At 47.1% G+C, this 19,171-nt stretch overlaps 1 protein-coding gene across 1 annotated transcript in view; it reads left to right on the forward strand.

Annotated features, from left to right (window-relative positions):
* The first annotated feature begins 779 nt into the window (after nt 1-779).
* Nucleotides 780-19,171, forward strand: part of LOC111150993 (MIA family member 3, ER export factor) — a 56,677-nt gene continuing 38,285 nt past the window's right edge. The window contains 5 exon segments of the mRNA XM_022508674.1: nt 780-913; nt 4,059-4,192; nt 8,504-8,590; nt 11,540-14,327; nt 16,449-16,592. Of these exon segments, the coding sequence (XP_022364382.1) occupies nt 781-913; nt 4,059-4,192; nt 8,504-8,590; nt 11,540-14,327; nt 16,449-16,592 (3,286 nt within the window). The 5' untranslated portion in view covers nt 780.

Raw genomic sequence — 19,171 nt, forward strand, 5'->3', positions numbered from 1 at the left:
TGCATAAATAATAGCATAAAGTGGAAGCTCAACACATTTGAATTAAATTACTTCTTCCCTTAGGGATAAAAGGCCCAAGAATCTTAAGATCTCAGCTCTGGTATACACTGCCAGCCCCTATCCTCCGAGGCTCAGAAAGAGACCAAGCCGGCCACCAGCTCATTTTCCATCGCCAACCCACCCTTCCACTCATGCCCCTTACAATCGAAGGGGATCGTAGAGGGGGCCCCCAAAGAACCCCTGGGAGCCCGAAGATGGAGCTTGAAGCCAGAGACTAACAGTGGCAGCTCGTGGGAGGGATCTGGTAGTTCGGAAAAGGGGGCACCAAACCAAGAATGGGGGTGAGGGTGGCGGGGGGCGGGAGCTGGTTCGGGCTGGACCAGAAATGAGAAGCTGCGAGAAGGAGCCAGAAAAGGACCCCGTAGTGGGCTGGCGGGATGGGGGCTCAAAGGTCGCAGAGAGGGGTGAGCGACGAACGCCGCGGCGCGGAGGGCGAGTGCGAAGGGACCGGGCGAGCGAGGGGACACTGGGCAGCCGGCCGCGGGGGCCGCGAGCGCGGAACTGCGCGAGGGAGAGAAGTCGGAGCGCACGCCCCCTACGGCGCCCGCAGCTCCCGACCCAGGCCGCGCTGACGTGTCGCGGAGTACGCCGCGGCCTCCGGCGCCGCCCCGCCCCGCCGCGCGCCCCGCCCGCCGCGCTCCGCCCTCCGCCCCGCCCGCCGGCGCCCGCCCGGCCTCGCCACCGCCTCCGCGCCGCCGGCTCCCCCGCGGTGACCACAACATGGCTGCGGCGCCGGGGCTGCTCTTCTGGCTGCTCCTGCTCGGGCAGCCCTGGCGGGTGCCGGGCCAACCGCACGCGGACACGAGCCGGCGCTTCGCGGAGCACAAACTGTGCGCGGACGAGGAGTGCAGCAGTGAGTGGCAAGAGGGCGGCGGCGGCGGGGCCGCGCGGGGGCGGGAGCAGGGCAGCCCCACGAGCCGGCTGGGGGCGCAGGCCGGGCGGGCGCGGCGCCGGGGTGGGCGAGTGCCGGTGCCCCGCGCCGTCCCCTCGGCTCTCGGCTCCCGCGGGCCCTGGCCAGGGGGCTGCGCCTCCCACTTGTTGCCGGCGTTTCCTTTCCTCCGCTGATCTGGCGGGGTTTGGGGTGGCGGTGGCCCCCGGTTCCCCCAGGGACGGCTCGCGGCGTCCGCTCCCCGCCCGGCCCCGAGGGGAGACGGAGCAGTTGGGGTGCGCGCCGCGCGCCCTGGGCTCTCCGCGCTGCAGCGAGCGCTCTCCTGCCCCCGCCGCGGGGACCTGGGTGGGTGCAGTCGGGGCGCAGACTCGCGGAGGGCTCGGCGGGTGCTTTCCCGGCCGCAGGCTGATGGTGGGGACGGGGAGGGCGCTGGCGCTGCCCCTTCGCCCTACTCCTTCTCTCGGATTTGGGGCTCGTGCCACCTTTTGACAGGGATTGGAGTTCGGGTTTGGGACGAGCCCGGAGCCCAGGCGTGCAGGGTATTCCAAGGTCTCCGCCTCGGCTCTGCCTCAGTCCTGTCATTTCTGTGCTTGGAAGTCTCCTTGCAAACAGCCAGGCGGGGAGGGCACCTAAGGAAGGCCAGCATCTTGCTGTCGAAAGAGGCCAAGAATCTGCATCGGCCACCTGGGACCGGCAGCCTCCTCTTTGCGCAGGAAGCGGAATTGTGCCCCAGTCCTGGACTGGGGGCGGGGGATGGACTCTGGGCGGTGAGGAGGACAGAGATCTCCGGAGTCAGATGAAGAGGATTCTTAAAGAAATCATAATAAATATTTATTTATTTTCATAAACACGACCAGCCTTAGCCTGAGTCACTTGTGTTGTTGGAGTCTCTTCCCAAGTGTTTGTGGGACCGGGATCATTCTTGGGCCTCCCGGAGGGTCTTGAATAACCTTGTAACTTAGTGATCACCGCGTTCGGAAACGGTTGTTCAGAAATTGTAGACAACACGTATAGAAAAATGTTCATTCTGGAAAGGCCGTACGCCTGCGGTTTAGCTATTTATATTCAAATCGGTGCTATTCAAAATCAAATTTCATAGTTGGGAGAGTTTGAATCTCTGCAAGGCTGTGAACAGGAAGCCGGGAGGCATCGTTGTGTTAAGCCATTCCTAGAGGTAACCCGGGGCTGAAACACGTCAGCCAACACCACGAAAGCGGGGCCACTTCCACACTTCTCCCCTTCAGTTTTATCCGAGCAAACCCAGGTGATTAGCAGGCAGGGTTGGCTAAGACCAAACGTTTGCCCCTCTTCGCTTCCAAGCACCCCCCCCACTAGGATTCCTCAGAACCGGTTACCTAGGGAGTCACATCGCTGATGCTTCCCCAGTACAGAGACGGGGGTTGGAAGTGCCCTTACTTGTCGCAGAATTTGAGAAATGGCATGTGTCCAGACAGAACCAAAACACAAGGGGCAGCAGCCCCGCGTGTCACATAAAGTATCTAGTAAGGTGTGTGTGTGTGTGTGTGTGTGTGTGAGAGAGAGAGAAAGAGAGAGAGAGAGAGAAAGAGAGAGAGAGAGATCACACTGTTCTCCTGTGTTTTTCAGAAAGTTGTTCCACAGTGTGTGGTAATGTTGTCATCTAATTTATTGTTACAACTTTTTAGTGATCTCTTCTAAGTGGGAAACAAACATTGCCATTTCCAGTTGCAGTAGAATCCCCGATCTTTAAATTGTCCATCACCTTCAGTCTGGTCTTTCCCCCAGTTATATCTGAATTATGTTGCTGACAAGTGTGGATTTCAGCTTCAAAATCCACATCACTGCCCTCCTATCTATCTGTTCGTCCCTCAGATATGTATTTAAAGATGCGTTTTATTTTTATTTATTTATTTTTTAAAAAGATTTTATTTATTTATTTGACATTCAGAGATCACAAGTAGGCACAGAGAGGCAGGCAAAGAGAGAGGGAAGCAGGCTCCCTGCAGAGCAGAGAGCCTGATGCAGGGCTCAATCCCAGGACCCTGGGATCATGACCTGAGCCAAAAGCAGAGGCTTTAACCCACTCAGCCACTCAGGCACCTCTAAAGATACATTTTAATGTATTTGTGGCTCACTGGCTTTAAGAAAGTGTGTTCTTTCCATGTCACCATTTTTTGGTTTGTTTGGGGTTTTTTGCTATTTAATTGTATCTAGTATCCATTTCATCTTGTATCAGATTTGGCCAACAAAAAGAAAAAAATGCTGCTTCTACTATTTTCTAGACCAAGTGTGATTTAAGTCCTGCATTTTAAGACTGAAGGTACCTACTGCACATTTCTCAGAGTTTTGCTTGTCCAGCAACATGTGATGCCCACTTGTGATTTTGTCTATAGCCATAAATATAGAAGGTTATCTTCCTCTTGTGATGAAACCTTTGTAATGGTGGGTACAGTGAACATTACTTTCATAATAATTTGACGTCACCACTTCATGTGATTGGACTGGTAATAGGATGTGATGTCCTTTCCCATTTACTTATGCAGATACCGTAAGGGGAGAACAGCGTGATGAAGTCAACAGTGTTTACTACTGCATGGGCGTACTTACAGTCCCTTAATGACAGTGACTTTTAGTGTTAGTTCAAGTTAATTGACCCCTTGGGGGTTCCTGGGTGCTCTCCCCCACCCCCTGTTACCTCTCTGTGTAGCCATACTTAAGCCAGCCAGCATCAGCCCTTGAATTCATCCAATTGTGCCATGAATCTTTTTATGGCGGAAGAGCAGAGATTGAGGACAAGAAGGTTAGAGAGGGGACCAAGAGTTTCTTTTGACACCAGCTATGTGTGGCGGTGGACTCATTGCTTTTTGTTTATCCATAGGGAAAAACAGGGAAAGTGGCCGTCTCTCTGCTTGTAGGGGGATGATAAATAACAATAAAGCTCTAAAGATTTTAGATACTCAGAGCCTATGGATTGAGAGCGATTGATTCCAGAGAGCTCTGGAGAAACTTGGCTGTCGTTTACAGAATAGAGGACACCCTCCTATTGCCTGATAAATCAGAACGGACTGTGAAAGTTGAATCCTGATACCTGTTCTTCTCTCTTTTTTTTCCCCCCTGTCTGTGCATACAGTGTTAATGTACCGGGGGGAGGCTCTAGAAGATTTTACAGGTCCGGATTGTCGTTTCGTGAGTTTTAAAAAAGGGGACCCAGTATATGTGTACTATAAGCTGGCAGGGAGACCACCTGAAGTTTGGGCCGGAAGTGTAAGTACAAATTTGACACACTTTATCTTCTTACTTTTTATTGGCTTGTTTAGCACTGTAGAAGGAAATAACTCTTTTCCTGGGGTCTTTGATGGAGTTCAGTGGTCCTCTCTGCTGGACTGGGAAAGCAGAAGGTGGCTGTGTGTCCCCGGCAGGCGTCAGGCCTGGCCCCGAGAAGGGGCTTTGCTCTTATCCTTTAACAGAACCAAACTGCTTCTGGTTGCTGCTTCTCAGCAGTAAGTCCCAGGCCTTATTGACTGTGAATGCTGCATCCATAGGAAAGGGTGTAGGGGCGAAACCTGAAAATTCTGAACTTCGCGCTTCACGACAGAAGGGTGCATGAAGCATTAGACTTAATCCTGCAAACCTTGTGCAGAACAGTGTTTCACGTGTTCACATTTGAAGTTCACTGTATGTGTATTTTTTTCTAAGTTATTAATATTTGTGAAAGATTGGCAGTTCTGGGACCAGTTACCTAACCATCCGTACTGTTACGAGTCTGTTAAAAAATCAAGATGTCCTTTTCATTGTGTGTGTTTTGGTTCCTTGTTTTGTTCGCAACTTCTGGGTCGTCCTTTTCCTGCTCTTCGGACACCTGTTCCTGGACACCTGTTCCCCCACCTGCTGTCTTCCCAGTGGGTTTTAGGGGGCCCTGAGGGCAGACATGGAAACCGATGACTCTATCGTGCTCTGATTTTTGTAAAAAATTTTTTTTTGTTCAAGTATAATTAACTTAGAGTGTTCTGTTAGTTTCAGGTGTGCAGTAGAGGAACTCCACAATTCTGTGTGTTCCTCGGTGCTCATCACCATAACTGGACTCTTAATCCCCTTCGCCTGTTTCACTCCTTCCTCCACCCACCTCCCCTGTGGCACCCACCAGTTTGTTCTCTGTATTCGAGTGTCTGGTTTTGTCTCCTTTTTCCTTTGTTTTGTCTCTTAAATTTCACATACGAGTGAGATCATATGGCATTTATCTTTCTCTGACCGACTTATTTTTCTTAGCATTATACCCTCTAGGTCCATCCATGTGGGTGCAAATGGCAAGATTTAGTTCTTTTTTATGGCTGAGTAATAGTCCGCTCTGTGTGTGTGTGTGTGTGTACCACATCTTTATCCACTCATCAGTTGGTGGACACTTGGGTTGCTTCCGCCTTTTGGCTATTGTAAGATTTTATTTACTTATTTAGATAACGAGAGAATGCACTTGCAGGAGCAGGGCGGAGGGGGAGGGAAAGGGACAAGCAGACTCTGCTGAGAATGGAGCCCTACGGGGCACTTGATCCCATGACCCAGGGCTCAATCCCACGACCCAGAGATCATGACCTCAGCCAAAGTCAAGATCGGATGCTCAACCGACTGAGCCACCCAGGCGCGCCATTGGCTACTGTAAATAATGCTCATGCTTTTGATGTTTTTAATGAGGAGATTCCCTAGGAGGAACCTAATTGAGAGGCTGATAGTTCTTTTCCTTTCCTCTCTAAAAAGTGTGATGTGTGGACTGTTTATTTACTGAAAGTTGTAAGAGTCGTTGATGTCCTTAGGATTGTTCAAACTTTTAGGAATACCCAGTCCCCACTGTCAAAACTTTCCCTCTCAGTAAAATACCACACCACAGAAAATAGGTCTTGAGAAACCTACACAAGGAAAAATAGATTAATTTTGTTGGTGTTCCAGGTTCCTAGGGGGGACTCTTGAACGACCAACTAATGGGTCAGGTTCAGCCCTTGTCATTTGGGCAGAATCCTGATCGAATCCCTAGATACAAAGAAGGATATGTTCTATCTCCTTCAACTCAACTACATGAGATTTCTTGATAGTCTTTACTCTTGGAACGTTTTTTCTGTGTACCTAGGCTGCATGTTTTTTGTACAGTGAGGTGGTTAAGTTGGAGCATTTGGTACGTGAGCTTGACTTGCATTTTCCTGTGGCCGAGGTCACTGCTCCTGCTGCCTCCTTAGGGAAGCACTGCTCTCAGCACCCAGCCGGAGGGCTCTGTGCTGTTTGATGATCACTCTGGTGGCACCTTGTTTGCACTGCTCACGTGGCATCCCTTTTACTGCTTTGTATTACAGTTGGTTTGTGTACCGTCTTTGCTCCTATAAAGTCATAAACCCCGTAAGGGAAGGGCCCGTGTCTTACCCACCTTCCTTTTGAATATTCCCTTTCTGGGCAGAGGCACTTAATTTATATTTGTCCTGATAGTAGCCTATGCAGAATTTATTCTCTTGAACAAATGTTCTGATTCTCCCCAGTCAAATCAGCAGTTCCTTGGAGGGATGATATACGGAAACAAAATTAGAAATAAAGCTGACTTCCAGTCCTGAGGGTCCATGATTCTGAACCTCCTTTTGTCAGATCCCAAGACACAATACCCACCCCCCACAGTGTAAAAATATGGATTTTTTTCTTAAGATTTTATTATTTTTAAGAATCTCTATACCCAACATGTGACTTGAACCCACAACCCTCAGATCAAGAGTTACATGCTCTACCGACTGAGCCAGCCAGACACCACCAAAATATGGAGTTTTATATGACCTGTGGTGTCAATGGACAGAGACTACACAAAGACAAATGTATTTCCTTTATCCATGTATTTCTGATTTCTCTCCCTTTTCCAGATTTTCTTTTCTTTTTTTTTTCTTTTTCTTTCTTTCTTTTTTCTTTTTATTTGACACAGAGAGAAAGAGACAGAGTACAAGCAGAGGGAGCAGCTGGCAGAGGGAGAAGGAGACTCCCCAGTGAGCGGGAAGCCCGATTCGGGGACTCGATCCCAGGACTCTGGGATCATGACCTGAACTGAAGGCAGCCGCTTAACTGACTGAGCCACCCAGGTGCCCCCCCATATTTTCTCCTAATAAAATTTTCCTGAAAAGGAAAAAAAGTATATTTTCTCTCAGTCTCTCCTCTTATTTCATGAAACTTACGCTTTAAGAAATTAAAAATTATCTTCCCTTAGCTTTCAAAATCATTCTTGTTTCTGTTTTTTAGTTTTGTATTGGAGTCCTTTTTGGTTTTGTAGAGTTTTTGATTTTAGCTGCCAGTGTAGTAGTTTTTAATTGCCCTGTCTTATCTAATCTTCAGGACCGTATTCTAGTACAGAGACTGGCTTTCACGTATTTGCCAGGTATAACAGCAGCACTCCTAATGAGGATATTTTAGGAGTTGGTGATAAGATAGCCTTTTTCTTCTTTGGTGTGTTGGGTCAGCCTCCTTGGAAGAGATCTGCTTTCAATTTCAGATGCAGCCAGTAGAAGACAGTATATGCGTCTCAAGAAGACATACTTTATGTATTTTAGCCATTAGTGCTGTAGGTAAATAGTGTTATTTTCTCTAGAGGTTTATTTTGCATGAAACTACAGCTTGATATATACATTAGTATGAATTTTATTTTCTTCCCCCAATACTGGAAAATCTAGTTTTTGAAAAAGCTACTATAGCCCATTCTATCAATAAATATTTGCTTTTTATTATATTAATCACATATTTTTAGGAATTTTATATTCTTTTTACTTAATTTTCATGGCTGTTTACTGGTTTAAAAAAGACTTCTGAGTACCAGTTGATGAGCCAAAGCTGTGACATGTGCTGGTAAATTATTGCTAGAGGTTATTTGCAATTGTGTTTCTAACCAGCTTTCATTTTTTTTTTTTTTTAAGATTTTATTTTTAAGTGATCTCTATACCCAACATGGGGCTCAAACTCACAACCCCGAGATCAAGAGTCACTCACTCTTCTGACTGAGCCAGCCAGGTGCCCCTGATTTGCATAGTAACAAAATATACAATAACTTTCTTTTATGTAGGTCTTTTATCTACTTGAGAAATCTAACTTTATGTACTCTATGGTTAGAATTAAGTGGTATGTTGGGAGCGCCTGGGTAGCTCAGTTGTTAAGCGTCTGCCTTTGGCTCAGGTCATGATCCCAGGGTCCTGGGATCGAGTCCTGCATCCGGCTCCCTGTTCGGCGGGGAGCCTGCTTCTCCCTCTCCCACCCCCCTGCTTGTGTTCCCCCTCTTTCTGTCTCTCTCTCTCTATCAAATAAATAAATAAAATCTTAAAAAAAATAGAATTAAGTTGCATGTTGAAGGGAAACTTGAGTGGTTTTAGAAAAGTTACATCTTTAAGATAGTCCGTACTTAATTTTCATTGGAATAATAATTTGTGTAATCTTAAGGGCAACTATCTATCTCTTGTGGTTATGCCTCCCTACCTATCTGTGTATTTCCTCTCACTGCTAAGAAGTCTGCCCCTTGTATTTCTCACACAGAATATTGATTGGTGTTTTTCTTTTGCCCATTCCTTCATATAGGTGGGGCGTATTTTTGGATATTTTCCAAGGGATTTAATCCAAGTAGTCTATGAATATACTAAGGAGGAGCTACGGGTTCCAGCAGATGTAAGTTATGGACTTTTTTTTGGTTCTCAATTATAAGTTACCTTTGAAATTCATCAGTGACAGTCAGTTAATGATTTTTGAAAGTCTTTGTGTTTTGGCCAGGAAAAAAACCAAGTTCACATGTGTGTACCAAGTTTTAATTTAGAATCAGATTACCTTTAAAAATAGAAAAAAGAAGAAAGAAGAGTCTGAAAAGAATTTATAGGAGACTCTCATTATTTGCTAGCTGTCTAATATGTGTACATGTATAGATAGGGTTTTTCTTTGCTGCCTTATATGAGAAAAAAATTAAGAATTCAGGATCTTCTTATTTAGTTACTTTCATTTTTTAAAAAATGTATTTATTTATTTTAGAGAGCAAGCAAGCGTGAGCAGGGGGAGGGGCAGAGGGAGAAGGAGAGAAACTGAAGTAGACTTCACGCTGAGCGCGGAGCCTAACACAGGGCTCGATTTCATGACCCTCAGATCATGACCTGAGCCAAAATCAAGAGTCAGAGACTTAACCGACTGAGCCACCCAGACACCCCAAGAGGTAAATCTTTTTAGAAACAAAAGAAGAAGGTATCTCAATTAGGAAGCCACTCACTGAATAGCTCTTAGACATTTAAGTATAAAGACATCAGGGAAAATTGAACCCTACATTATGTACTAGGCCACAAATGCCAATTTACGTTGGTTTTCTTATTACTGAGTCTTTAGTGATTTCGGGGGTGTAGTTATGGTATAGGTTTGGAACAGGGAATTTGAGAGACTCGGAGGAGGTCTGGTCTCAGATCTGCACAGTACTGACTGCGTACCCTGCACAGAATTCACTGAGTGCACTGACCCGTGGCTCTGTGCTGGTGAGGATCCTCAGTCCTGCTAACTATTTTCTGGAGTTTTAAAATTTATAGTAATTGACACTCACTTTCATTCAAGAATCCTTGAGCAGTTCTTTGCAGGGCTGTAGAACATGGGTGCTCCTGGCCTCAGGCCATTCTTAGATGAGACGGACAGAATATGTGGTGTTAGAGCCGGTGCTGTCCTTCACGTTTCTCGATAATCTCAAGGGTCATAAAATCAGCCCAGAATGAGTCTGGCCTCATTCCTAATAAAGACACCCTGCCCCAGGATCGAGGTGTGAGACAGCCGTGCCATCGGCCCCGGTGACCTCGCTAGTTTAGGAACCTGCCTTCTTACTGTATCTCCCACTGCACGCTTCACTCAGTATTAAGAAAATAGCCTGGGTGGCTCAGTGGGTTAAGCCTCTCCCTTCGGCTCAGGTCATGATCCCAGGGTCCTGGGATCCAGCCCACATCGGGCTCTCTGCTCAGCAGGGAGCCTGCTTCCCTTCCTCTCTCTCTGCCTGCCTCTCTGCCTACTTGTGATCTCTCTGTGTCAAATAAATAAATAAAATCTTAAAAAAAAAAAGAAATGAAAATAGCTTGGAAACACAAGTGATGAAAAGAAGAAATCATCCATCCCTACTGCACTGGTCAGGGGCTCCTCAGACTTTTGTGAAAGTTAAGTTAGGAGAAGAGAATTATCTTTGTTGGCTTTCTAACTTTCCCTCTGTGTATGGCCCATTTTATGTCAATTTTGCTTATTATTGGAAGAAAGGAAGAATATAGATTTATAAATAGTTCTGAGAGCAGATCTTTTTTTTTTAATTATATTTTTTATAAACATATAATATATTTTTATCCCAGGGATACAGGTCTGTGAATCGCCAGGTTTACACACTTCACAGCACTCACCATAGCACATACCCTCCCCAATGTCCATAACCCCACGCCCCTCTCCCAAACCCTCTCCCCCCATCAACCCTCAGTTTGTTTTGTGAGATTAAGAGTCACTTATGGTTTGTCTCCCTCCCAATCCCATCTTGTTTCATTTACTCTTCTCCTACCTCCTTAACCCCCCATGTTGCATCTCCTCTCCCTCATATCAGGCTGAGAACAGATCTTAATGACACCTAGAACCCTGATTTAGAGTTAGAGTATACTCCTTCCTGAATCTTGTTTTCATGGTGTATTTGAGATAAGAATTAAGTGGGGAGCCCCCTGGACACCCTTCTTTGGGCCATTATATGTTTAGTTCCCATGCCTCTGTGTTTTAATAAGATACTTCCTAAGCTGATCAGTCTTTTCCGTATAAAGAAAATATGAGCCAAAAAAATCTGTGTAGACTTAGATCCTGACAGCAAGGAGATTCTGCCTGTCTCTAGCGGGGTAAACAGAAGTATAGCCCAGAGGGCACAGTGATAGGGAAGCTGGGTGGCCTTCCAGCTTCTTCTGCACAAACTGTTATGAGATGAATTTCCAGAACATCAGGCATAGATATTGGGAGTTGGGGGAAACCCAACAAATGACACCCTGCTTTTTCTCCACTTGTGCTCAAATTGAGAGACCCAGGAATCAGGCACATGGAGACCAAATTGTCACTATTATTTATTGATAAAGCCTTTCAGTGAACATGGCTCAGGTTGCAGAAATAGTGGGCTTTCTAACTTTGTAGTCAAGAATAAGACAGACTGCCTGGCCACAGACAGAGCTGCCTAATGGGGGGCCACCCCCAGGGGACTGTCCCTGTAAAACTGACAGTGAGTGGGGTGGTGTTGGGGGGCGGGGGGTAGGAGGATATGTGTTCCCTCCAGCGGGTCCCTAACAGAAAATAGGGATGGTGCAGGGCAAACACACCAGCCACATGAATCATGTTTCCTCTGGGGGAGGAGACAGGGAAGGGTGGTCAGGAGTAGTAATTAGGAAGGAGTCCTTCTGCATGGAAGCAGGGAACCAGGGAAAAGTGGATTCAACTTCTGTATCCCTTCACTACCCAAGAAGAGTTGTTGCCCAAGGTGGGCACAGAAGCCACTCCAGAGCCAATATGAGATTCCTTCTGTTAGCATGGGTAAGAGTTTGCTCTTATGATACTTAGTAACATGCTAACTTTTTTTTTTTCCTCTTGTAGGAGACAGATTTTGTTTGTTTTGATGGGGGAAGAGATGATTTTGATAATTACAACATAGAAGAACTTTTAGGATTTTTGGAATTATACAGTTCTGTAACTGGAGATTCTGAGAAAGGTATAGAAAAACCTCAGCATGGGGACACCCCTCCTGAAGCATTTGAGGAAAGTGACATTGAACCAGAACCAGAAGAAGTTAACTCAGAGGAGAGTGAAAGCGTCTTCTCAGAAAACGCTAAGGAACTCAAGGAAAGATCTGGGGCTCAGAAGAACCACCCCCATGTAAACAGTCAAGCAGGTCACGCTCAGGGAGACCCAACTTCATTTGAACCTTTTGAGGAGATGCTACAGGATAAACTAAAAGTGCCAGAAAGTGAAAACAACAAAACCAGCAATGGTTCTCAGGTCTCGAGTGAACAGGAGAAGATCGATGCTTATAAACTTTTAAAAAAAGAAATGACTCTGGACTTGAAAACCAAATTTGGCTCCACTGCCGATGCACTTGTATCTGATGATGAGACAACCAGACTCGTTACTTCCTTAGAAGATGATTTGGATGAGGAATTGGACACTGAGTATTACACAGTGGCCAAGGAGGAAGAGGAGAATGAAGAGAACTTTGATGAGCTGCTGTTACTGACCTTCACACATGGCGAAGAAGATGAAGATGTGAGACCTCCAGCGATGTCTGCAGTTGAGAACAATTCAGTGGATAGAGAGCAGAGTTCAGACGAAGAGGACAAGGTGGAGGCTGCTCAGCCCCCTGGCATCAAAAACTATGAGGAAAATGTAGTAACAAACTGGGAGGATATTATCCTCCCCTTCACAGACGGTGGCAGACAAACAGGTGTGGACTTAGGGAGCTCTGATTCAGAGGAGGGTGATGATGCATTTGTCCCAGGTAGCGAATTGGGGAAATCACAATCAGCCACGGATTCTATTGACCCTAAAAAAGCAGAAGATAGTCTTTTGACCGTGGATGTCCCTAAAACAAATAATGACAAAGACCCGGAAATTCACATTACAGAAAAAGGGAGGAACGTTGAGGAATCCAAGAGAGGCCTGGCACAGGCTGAGGAGGGGCTGGAGGGGCAAAAGCAGGAAGGCATGACTTCTCACAGTTCTCCTCAGAGCAGCGACCCTGGCTCTTTGCCAGCTGCTGGAAGGGGTAGAGAAGTGTTGGCATCAGCCTTTGACAACAAAGAAAATGACCTAAAAGGAGCAGCTGTTCACATTTCAAAAGGAATGCTCCGTGAAGAAAAGCCTGGAGAGCAGATTTTGGGAGGGGGCTCAGGACGTGAACCAAAACCTGAAGCTTCAGAGAGTCAAGTGAACGAGGAAAAGCCTGGACAGGCGGCTCTGGGTGTTGCACCACGGTTGGGAGGTCACCAGCGTAACACGTCCAGAGATAAGGTGGAGGAAGTACCTGTTCTAGCAGGGGGACCTCAGCTGCACACGCTGTCAGTGGAACGTCCAAGTGAGGAATTTAAAGAGGAACGGCGTCCTCAAACTCAGGATCAGCCTAGACCCTCCCCTCTGGATGAAGTCGGGTTGCCAAGAGAACTGGAAGAAGAGGGTCCCCTTGGGCGAAGAAATCTTTCCCGGCCACAAGGAAAAGAGGTGGCCGCACACAAGCAGACAGGTGAGGAGAGGAGACTCTTGGGGGACAAGGCCCAGGAGGGCTCCTCTGGTGAAGAGGTTACTCCTTACAAGCCCGAAGCGGGCTCACAGGAAGTGGAGGCAACAGGCCAGACAGAGAGCCCGCAGGGACCTGGTGTCCATACTGAGAGACCAGAGGCAGAGGGCGATGACAGCCCCGAAGAGCTCCTGGAGGATGAAAATGCTCTAAGTGCAGAACAGTCTAAAGAAAAAAGCCCTGAGATCCAGGGCGGGTGGTTAGACGTTAATCCGCCGGCCCCCCCAGGGGCTGTTGTAGGCGCCATTAATCCTGATGCAGAAAGGGAAGGAAGCAAAGAAGAAACTGGTAATATTTTGGAAATTGACAGACAAAGTGAAACTCTGGGCAGTAGGGCAGACCCAGGGGGCGGGGCGGCGGAAACAGAAAGCCCTCCTGGAGCTCAGAAAGCACAGAGGGCCTCTGAGGGCAGGGACTCTCCTGACAAGAAAAATCAGACTCTAGAGTTGGGTGAAATGTTTCAGAATCAAGGTACTGATGATTTTAAGGAAGACCGCGCTGACGAATCCACGCGGAAGCCGGGGGTAGGAGAGCTCTCGGAGGAGGACCAGGAGGACTTTGAGGGGCTCGCGGACACACAGAGCCAGGGGACCGGCGCCGAGGAGCACGAAGGTGACCGGCCACCCCGGGCGCTGGGTGCACACACCCCGGCCCGCAGCGACGACGTGGAGGACCTGCCTGTCGTCGGCAGCTTCTTTAAAGACCAGCAGTCTCTACAGAGGCTCCGGAAGTACTTTGATGTCCATGAGCTGGAAGCCATGTTCCACGAAATGGCGTCAAGGCTGAAGTCCGCGCAGCAGGAGAGCCTGCCCTATAACGTGGAAAAGGTCCTGGATAAGGTCTTCCGAGCCTCCGAGTCCCACATTCTGAGCACCGCGGAGAAAATGCTGGACGCCCGTGTGACTGAGAGCAGAGATCTGGGAATGAAGGACAATGACGTATTTGAGGAGGCGGCGGTGCTGGACGATATTCAAGACCTGATCTATTTCGTCAGGTACAAACACTCGGCGCTGGAGGAGAAGGAACCCCCGACCACAGCCCAGCGCCCGCCCGAAGGCTGGGGCGGCTCCATGGAAGGTAAAGTGCCCGCCTGTGGCCTCGTGGGGGTGCGCTTGAGAAGCGGGGGGGGGGCGGTACATGGCTGCTGGAGGGCTTGCTGCCTTATTTCTGAAGCTCTGACCAGTTTACAGTGTGCCTGAAGGTAAGGGACAATAGCCCTGTGACGTCGGCATGTCCCTTCCTGCCTTCTTCCAGGCCAGAGCGTGGGTAAGGATTTCTCACTGTTTTTCCCTTCGGACAGTTGGGACTGGTAGCATTTTCGAAAGGAGACTTGACAAGCAGAGAACGAGAAAGCTATAGACAAGAAAATGATACACCAAGTAAACCTGTTAACAAAATACATCATATAAAATTATGAAAGGTAACTTTTTTTTAACTTAGTAAAAAAACCTTTTTTTTTTTTTTAAAGTAAGCTCTATACCCAACATGAGGCTTGAACTCATGACGCTAAGGTTAGGTGTTGCATGTTCTATTGTTTGAGCCAGTCAGGCACCCCAAGTAAATTCTTTTTTTAATTGAAGTCTGGTTGAGACACAGGGTTACATTAGTTTCAAGGTGTGCAGCATAATGACTCTGCAAGTCTATGCAGTCCTCTGGGCTCACTGCAAGTGTAGCTCCCATCTGTCTCCCTACAACACTATTACCCCACCACTGACTGGATTCCCTGTGCTGTGCCTTTTATCCCTGGGCCTCTGAAAGGGCTCTTTGGAACACAGTTTCTTAAGCACAAACTAAGTGCTCTCTGACCAAGGATTAGTTGGCATAATGTTTATTTTTTATTTATTTTTAAACAGGTTTTATTTGTTTTAGAGAGAGAGTGAGCAGGGGGAGGGATAGAGGGAGAGAATCTCAAGCCGACTCCACGCTGAGCTCAGAGCCTGATGTGGGGGTTGATTTCCTAACCCTGGCGTCGTGACCTGAGCTGAACCCAAGAGTCAGATGCTTAACTGACTGAGCCACCCAGGCCCCCAGGAATAACGTTTAAATTGATACCTTGCCTGAGGTCTTCATCTAGTCCCCCCCCCCCCCCCCCGCCCCGTTTTCATCTTTTGTGGTTTTCATGTTCTTTCTTGCCTCTTTGGAGCCGTCACTTACATTAAATTCTGCTGGGCCCTAGGATTCTTGCATTCAGATTAATCAGTGACTGAACTGGGGACGCAGAGCTCTCTGATGCAGCACTCGCCAGATAGAAGCCTTTTTGTAAATAGTGATTGAATAGACCCTGATCCAGGATCCTGATATAACTTTATTCCTCGTTCCGTGCCCTGTTCTGTGTCCCCGTGCTTTCCAGACTGAGGTATTTGAATTGAGACGTATGATAGAGTACCAGGGAGACATAAAGTCACAAGAATAAATGTGTCTTCTCAGAGGACCAATGTTTCCGGAGAATTTGGGGATGGGAACATTTTTGTGTATAATCAAAGCAGATCTGTTTTGCATTAGAATGCAAGCATTCTAATGAATTTTCAGGGTAAACTATGAGGCTTTAAAGTAATTCATCTTTGCCGTGGGTTGCATTGGGCATGGCCTGAGCCTCTTGGGGAAAGAAGTGGGTTCCCTCTCTTTGACGATTAGACATGCTCTGGAAATATTTGAGAGGTACTTCAGACTGCCTTTGTATGTAATGGGCTTCTCTGTGCCAGCTCTGGGAAATAAGCATGCTCATGCATGAAGGAGTTCATGGTCTTCCTGCGCGGGGTAGATGTTCATGTTTCTGCACTTGACTGGATTCTCTTCTGTACCTTTATCTGTGTGATGATGTGTTGATTTGTCAAGGAAAGTTAGGTTATTGATGACCCTACCATAAATGTGTTTGTTTATAAAATACTTGGAAGAAGGGTTGCCTTATAAATTTTAGCTGTCTGTGAAGTGAGACTAAAGCAGCTGAAACCTTACTTCCCTGCTCATTTGTGCTCCCTGGGATACCGGGATGTGGAGGGCAGTAGTGGAGCGTGGGGGGGGGGGGGGTGGATGGTGAGGCAGAGCTGCCCAGTGGGAAAGGCAGAGTGGGGAGTGTCAGCAGGCTTTGCCAGCCCAATGCATTCTTCTTCCCTGTAGGGAGGCAGCCACACCTTGAAGATAATTTCCCACAAGATAACCCAGAAGACAGTTTCCCGCAAGATAACCCAGAAGACAATTTCCCACAAGATAACTCAGAAGACAATTTCCCACAAGATAATGCAGAGGACCTTAAAGTACAGATTCTCAAAGAGCCCAGCCAGTTGGATCAACCTGTGACTGGTGACAAGGGTGGCCCAGACGTGTCACAGGAGCCAAATACTGAGAAAGACATAGACCCAGGTAAAGCTTGCAGATTTTTCTCTATGAAGTAGAGGTATGTCATAAAGAAGAGCTTCTGTGCTCTTTTTTATTTGTTCTTTCTCCCCCCCCCTTTTTATATTTATTTATTTAAGTAATCTTTGCACCCAGTGTGGGGCTCAAACTCATGACCCCAAGATCAGGAGTCAAATGCTCTACCAACTGAGCCAGCCAGGCACCCCTGGACATTTGTTCTTAAAGGTAGGAAATCAGAAGGGAGAATAAAAGAGGCTCAATGAGTGAGTTTAAGAAATAAGAAACCCCAGAAGGGAAAGAAAAGCAGGAGTCAAGGCGGGTGGAGATCAGCAGTACGAAAAAGACCAGAGACTGTAACCAAAAACCAATGTTTGGCTGTCATTACTTATGTGAATAATTTTAATCTAAAATATTATTCTAAAAAGCCTTATGTTCTAACATAGTAGAATATAAACAGTTTTTAGCCAGACCAGAGGCATCAGAAACTCTGGGGGAAGAGACCAGCAAGCTGTGTTTCACAGGCCCTCCAGGAAATTCTGATCCCTTGAAAGTTTGAGAACCACTGTGCTGAAACTCACAAATTCCATGTTTTCTCCCCACTCCTTAGTCCCCTCCACCCCGCCCTGCCCCCAGTAGATTACACTGTGGCTTAGCTCTTTTGTTCATTTGCTGCCTAGACTCAGCAAGAACCTTTTTAAAAACAGCGGAGGGGACATTTACGCCTGGTATCTCTCCATAGGGAACAGTGCAGGACTTGGCAGTGTGTGGTGGTCCCGAGTGGCCGGTCCATATAACTGCATCACAGAGCACAGCAGTCAGTCAGTCGAGAGCAGCTCATTTCCCTTGAATTGAGGAAAATGTTTAAAACAATAATTCAGCCCCGGTAATGGTATCACGGTTTCTAATGAAGAAGAGTTGGTCGTGCTGTTTTGCGTGTCCGCTGTGGTGGCGTGATTTCATTACCGTGTTTGTGTTCTTAGAGGTTGTGGTCTCTAACTGTAGCATTTCCCTGTGATACTCTAGCCCTGGCTGGACCCTCCCCCTCTCTTCAGAGTACCAGAGAAGCCAGCGTGGGGAGGAATTCTGCAAATTCTAGAAGAAATGTCATATCAGACGTCTCCCGTGTTCCAGGGGAACATTCATGCGTCGTCCTCTCTGGTTCTAAACTTTCAGTCAGAAGGGTTTTCCTTACTGAAAATGAGTCATACACCATGAAGTCTTGTTATTCTCTTGCTCAAAAACTGTCTGGGCTAGGAAAAGTTCTGCTTGCAGAATTAAAAACAGATTTTTTGCCCTGTCCTTTAAGGTCTGTCACAAAATAATATCGACTGCCTTTATAGGCTCATCTTCGCAAATATCCCTTCTTGCGTCTCTGGCGTGGAGATGCTCGCCTGACACAGAACACTTCAGAGGTCAGGTTCCCAGATCAATAGTGAATGGAGTCTCCTGGTTGGAGGAGACGCAGGAGGCCCCTGCCCCACCCATCACTAATTGCTGCTTGAGCTTCTAGTGGTTTCCTAAGACGTGTCCCAGACTCAAGTAATTCAAACTGAAATCCCTCCCCATCACCTCTGCGGGTGAAACCCTTTCAGGCAATGCTGAAATCCTACCTCTTAGGCAGATCCCCCCCACGCTGTCAGCAGTTCCCATTAGCGTCTCTGGGCATTTGCCATATTCGCTTTTGTGGAACTGTCATTCGTCTGTTCGGTCAGCAGCCACTGAGTGCCCGCCAGGTGCCAGGCGCCGGGCTAAGCGTTGGACTGTTCCACCTGCAGGTCTGCACGCTGACACTCACTCATGGTTTGCCTGACGTCTCTAACACAGTGCTTCACCTGCACTAAATGTTTGCTAAAGGCAACTGTGTCTGTGTGGGAAAAACATAAAATAATTCCGCCTTTCTCAGTTCCCACGACTAACTGCTGCTCAGAGAGCAGTTGCCTTGCCAGGGAGGGACATGATGGAGGCGTTTGGTGTGGGGTAGATTTTGTTGGAGGTGCGCTCATTTCATAGCGGAAGGGTATGATGGCTCTAATGGGCATTCTGAATTTTGTTCTCTTTATAATTTTTATTTATTTTTATTTTATTTGAGAGCGAGAGAGTACGAGCAGGGGGGGAGGAGCAGAGGGAGAGGGAGAAGCAGACTCCTCGCTGAGCAGGGAACTGGATGCGGGGCTCAGTCTCAGGACCCTGGGATCATAACCTGAGCTGAAGGCAGACTCTTAACCGACTGAGCCACCCAGGTGCCCCTTCTTTTTATAATTCTTTAAAGAGAAAAATTATGTAAGTTATATAAGTCTTTATATAAGACATATAAAAGCTATATGTGTATATATATATATATATTTTTTTTTTAAGTAAATATTTTATTATTTTAAGTAATCTCTATCCCCAGCATGGGGTTCGAACTCATGACTCTGAGATCAAGAGTCCCATGCTCTACCTACTGAGCCAGCGAGGTGCCATTAAACCATATAAGTCTTTAAGAGAAGCCACTGACTAATATTCAGTGGGCACTCAATAGATATTTTAAATGGAGAGAAACAAGTCTTACTCTAAAGACTAAAATAAAATATTAATTTTTACCC

The sequence above is a fragment of the Enhydra lutris genome, unplaced genomic scaffold (genome assembly GCF_002288905.1).
Source record: "Enhydra lutris kenyoni isolate GAN:26980312 unplaced genomic scaffold, ASM228890v2 scaffoldscaffold25, whole genome shotgun sequence".
NCBI lineage: Eukaryota > Metazoa > Chordata > Mammalia > Carnivora > Mustelidae > Enhydra > Enhydra lutris.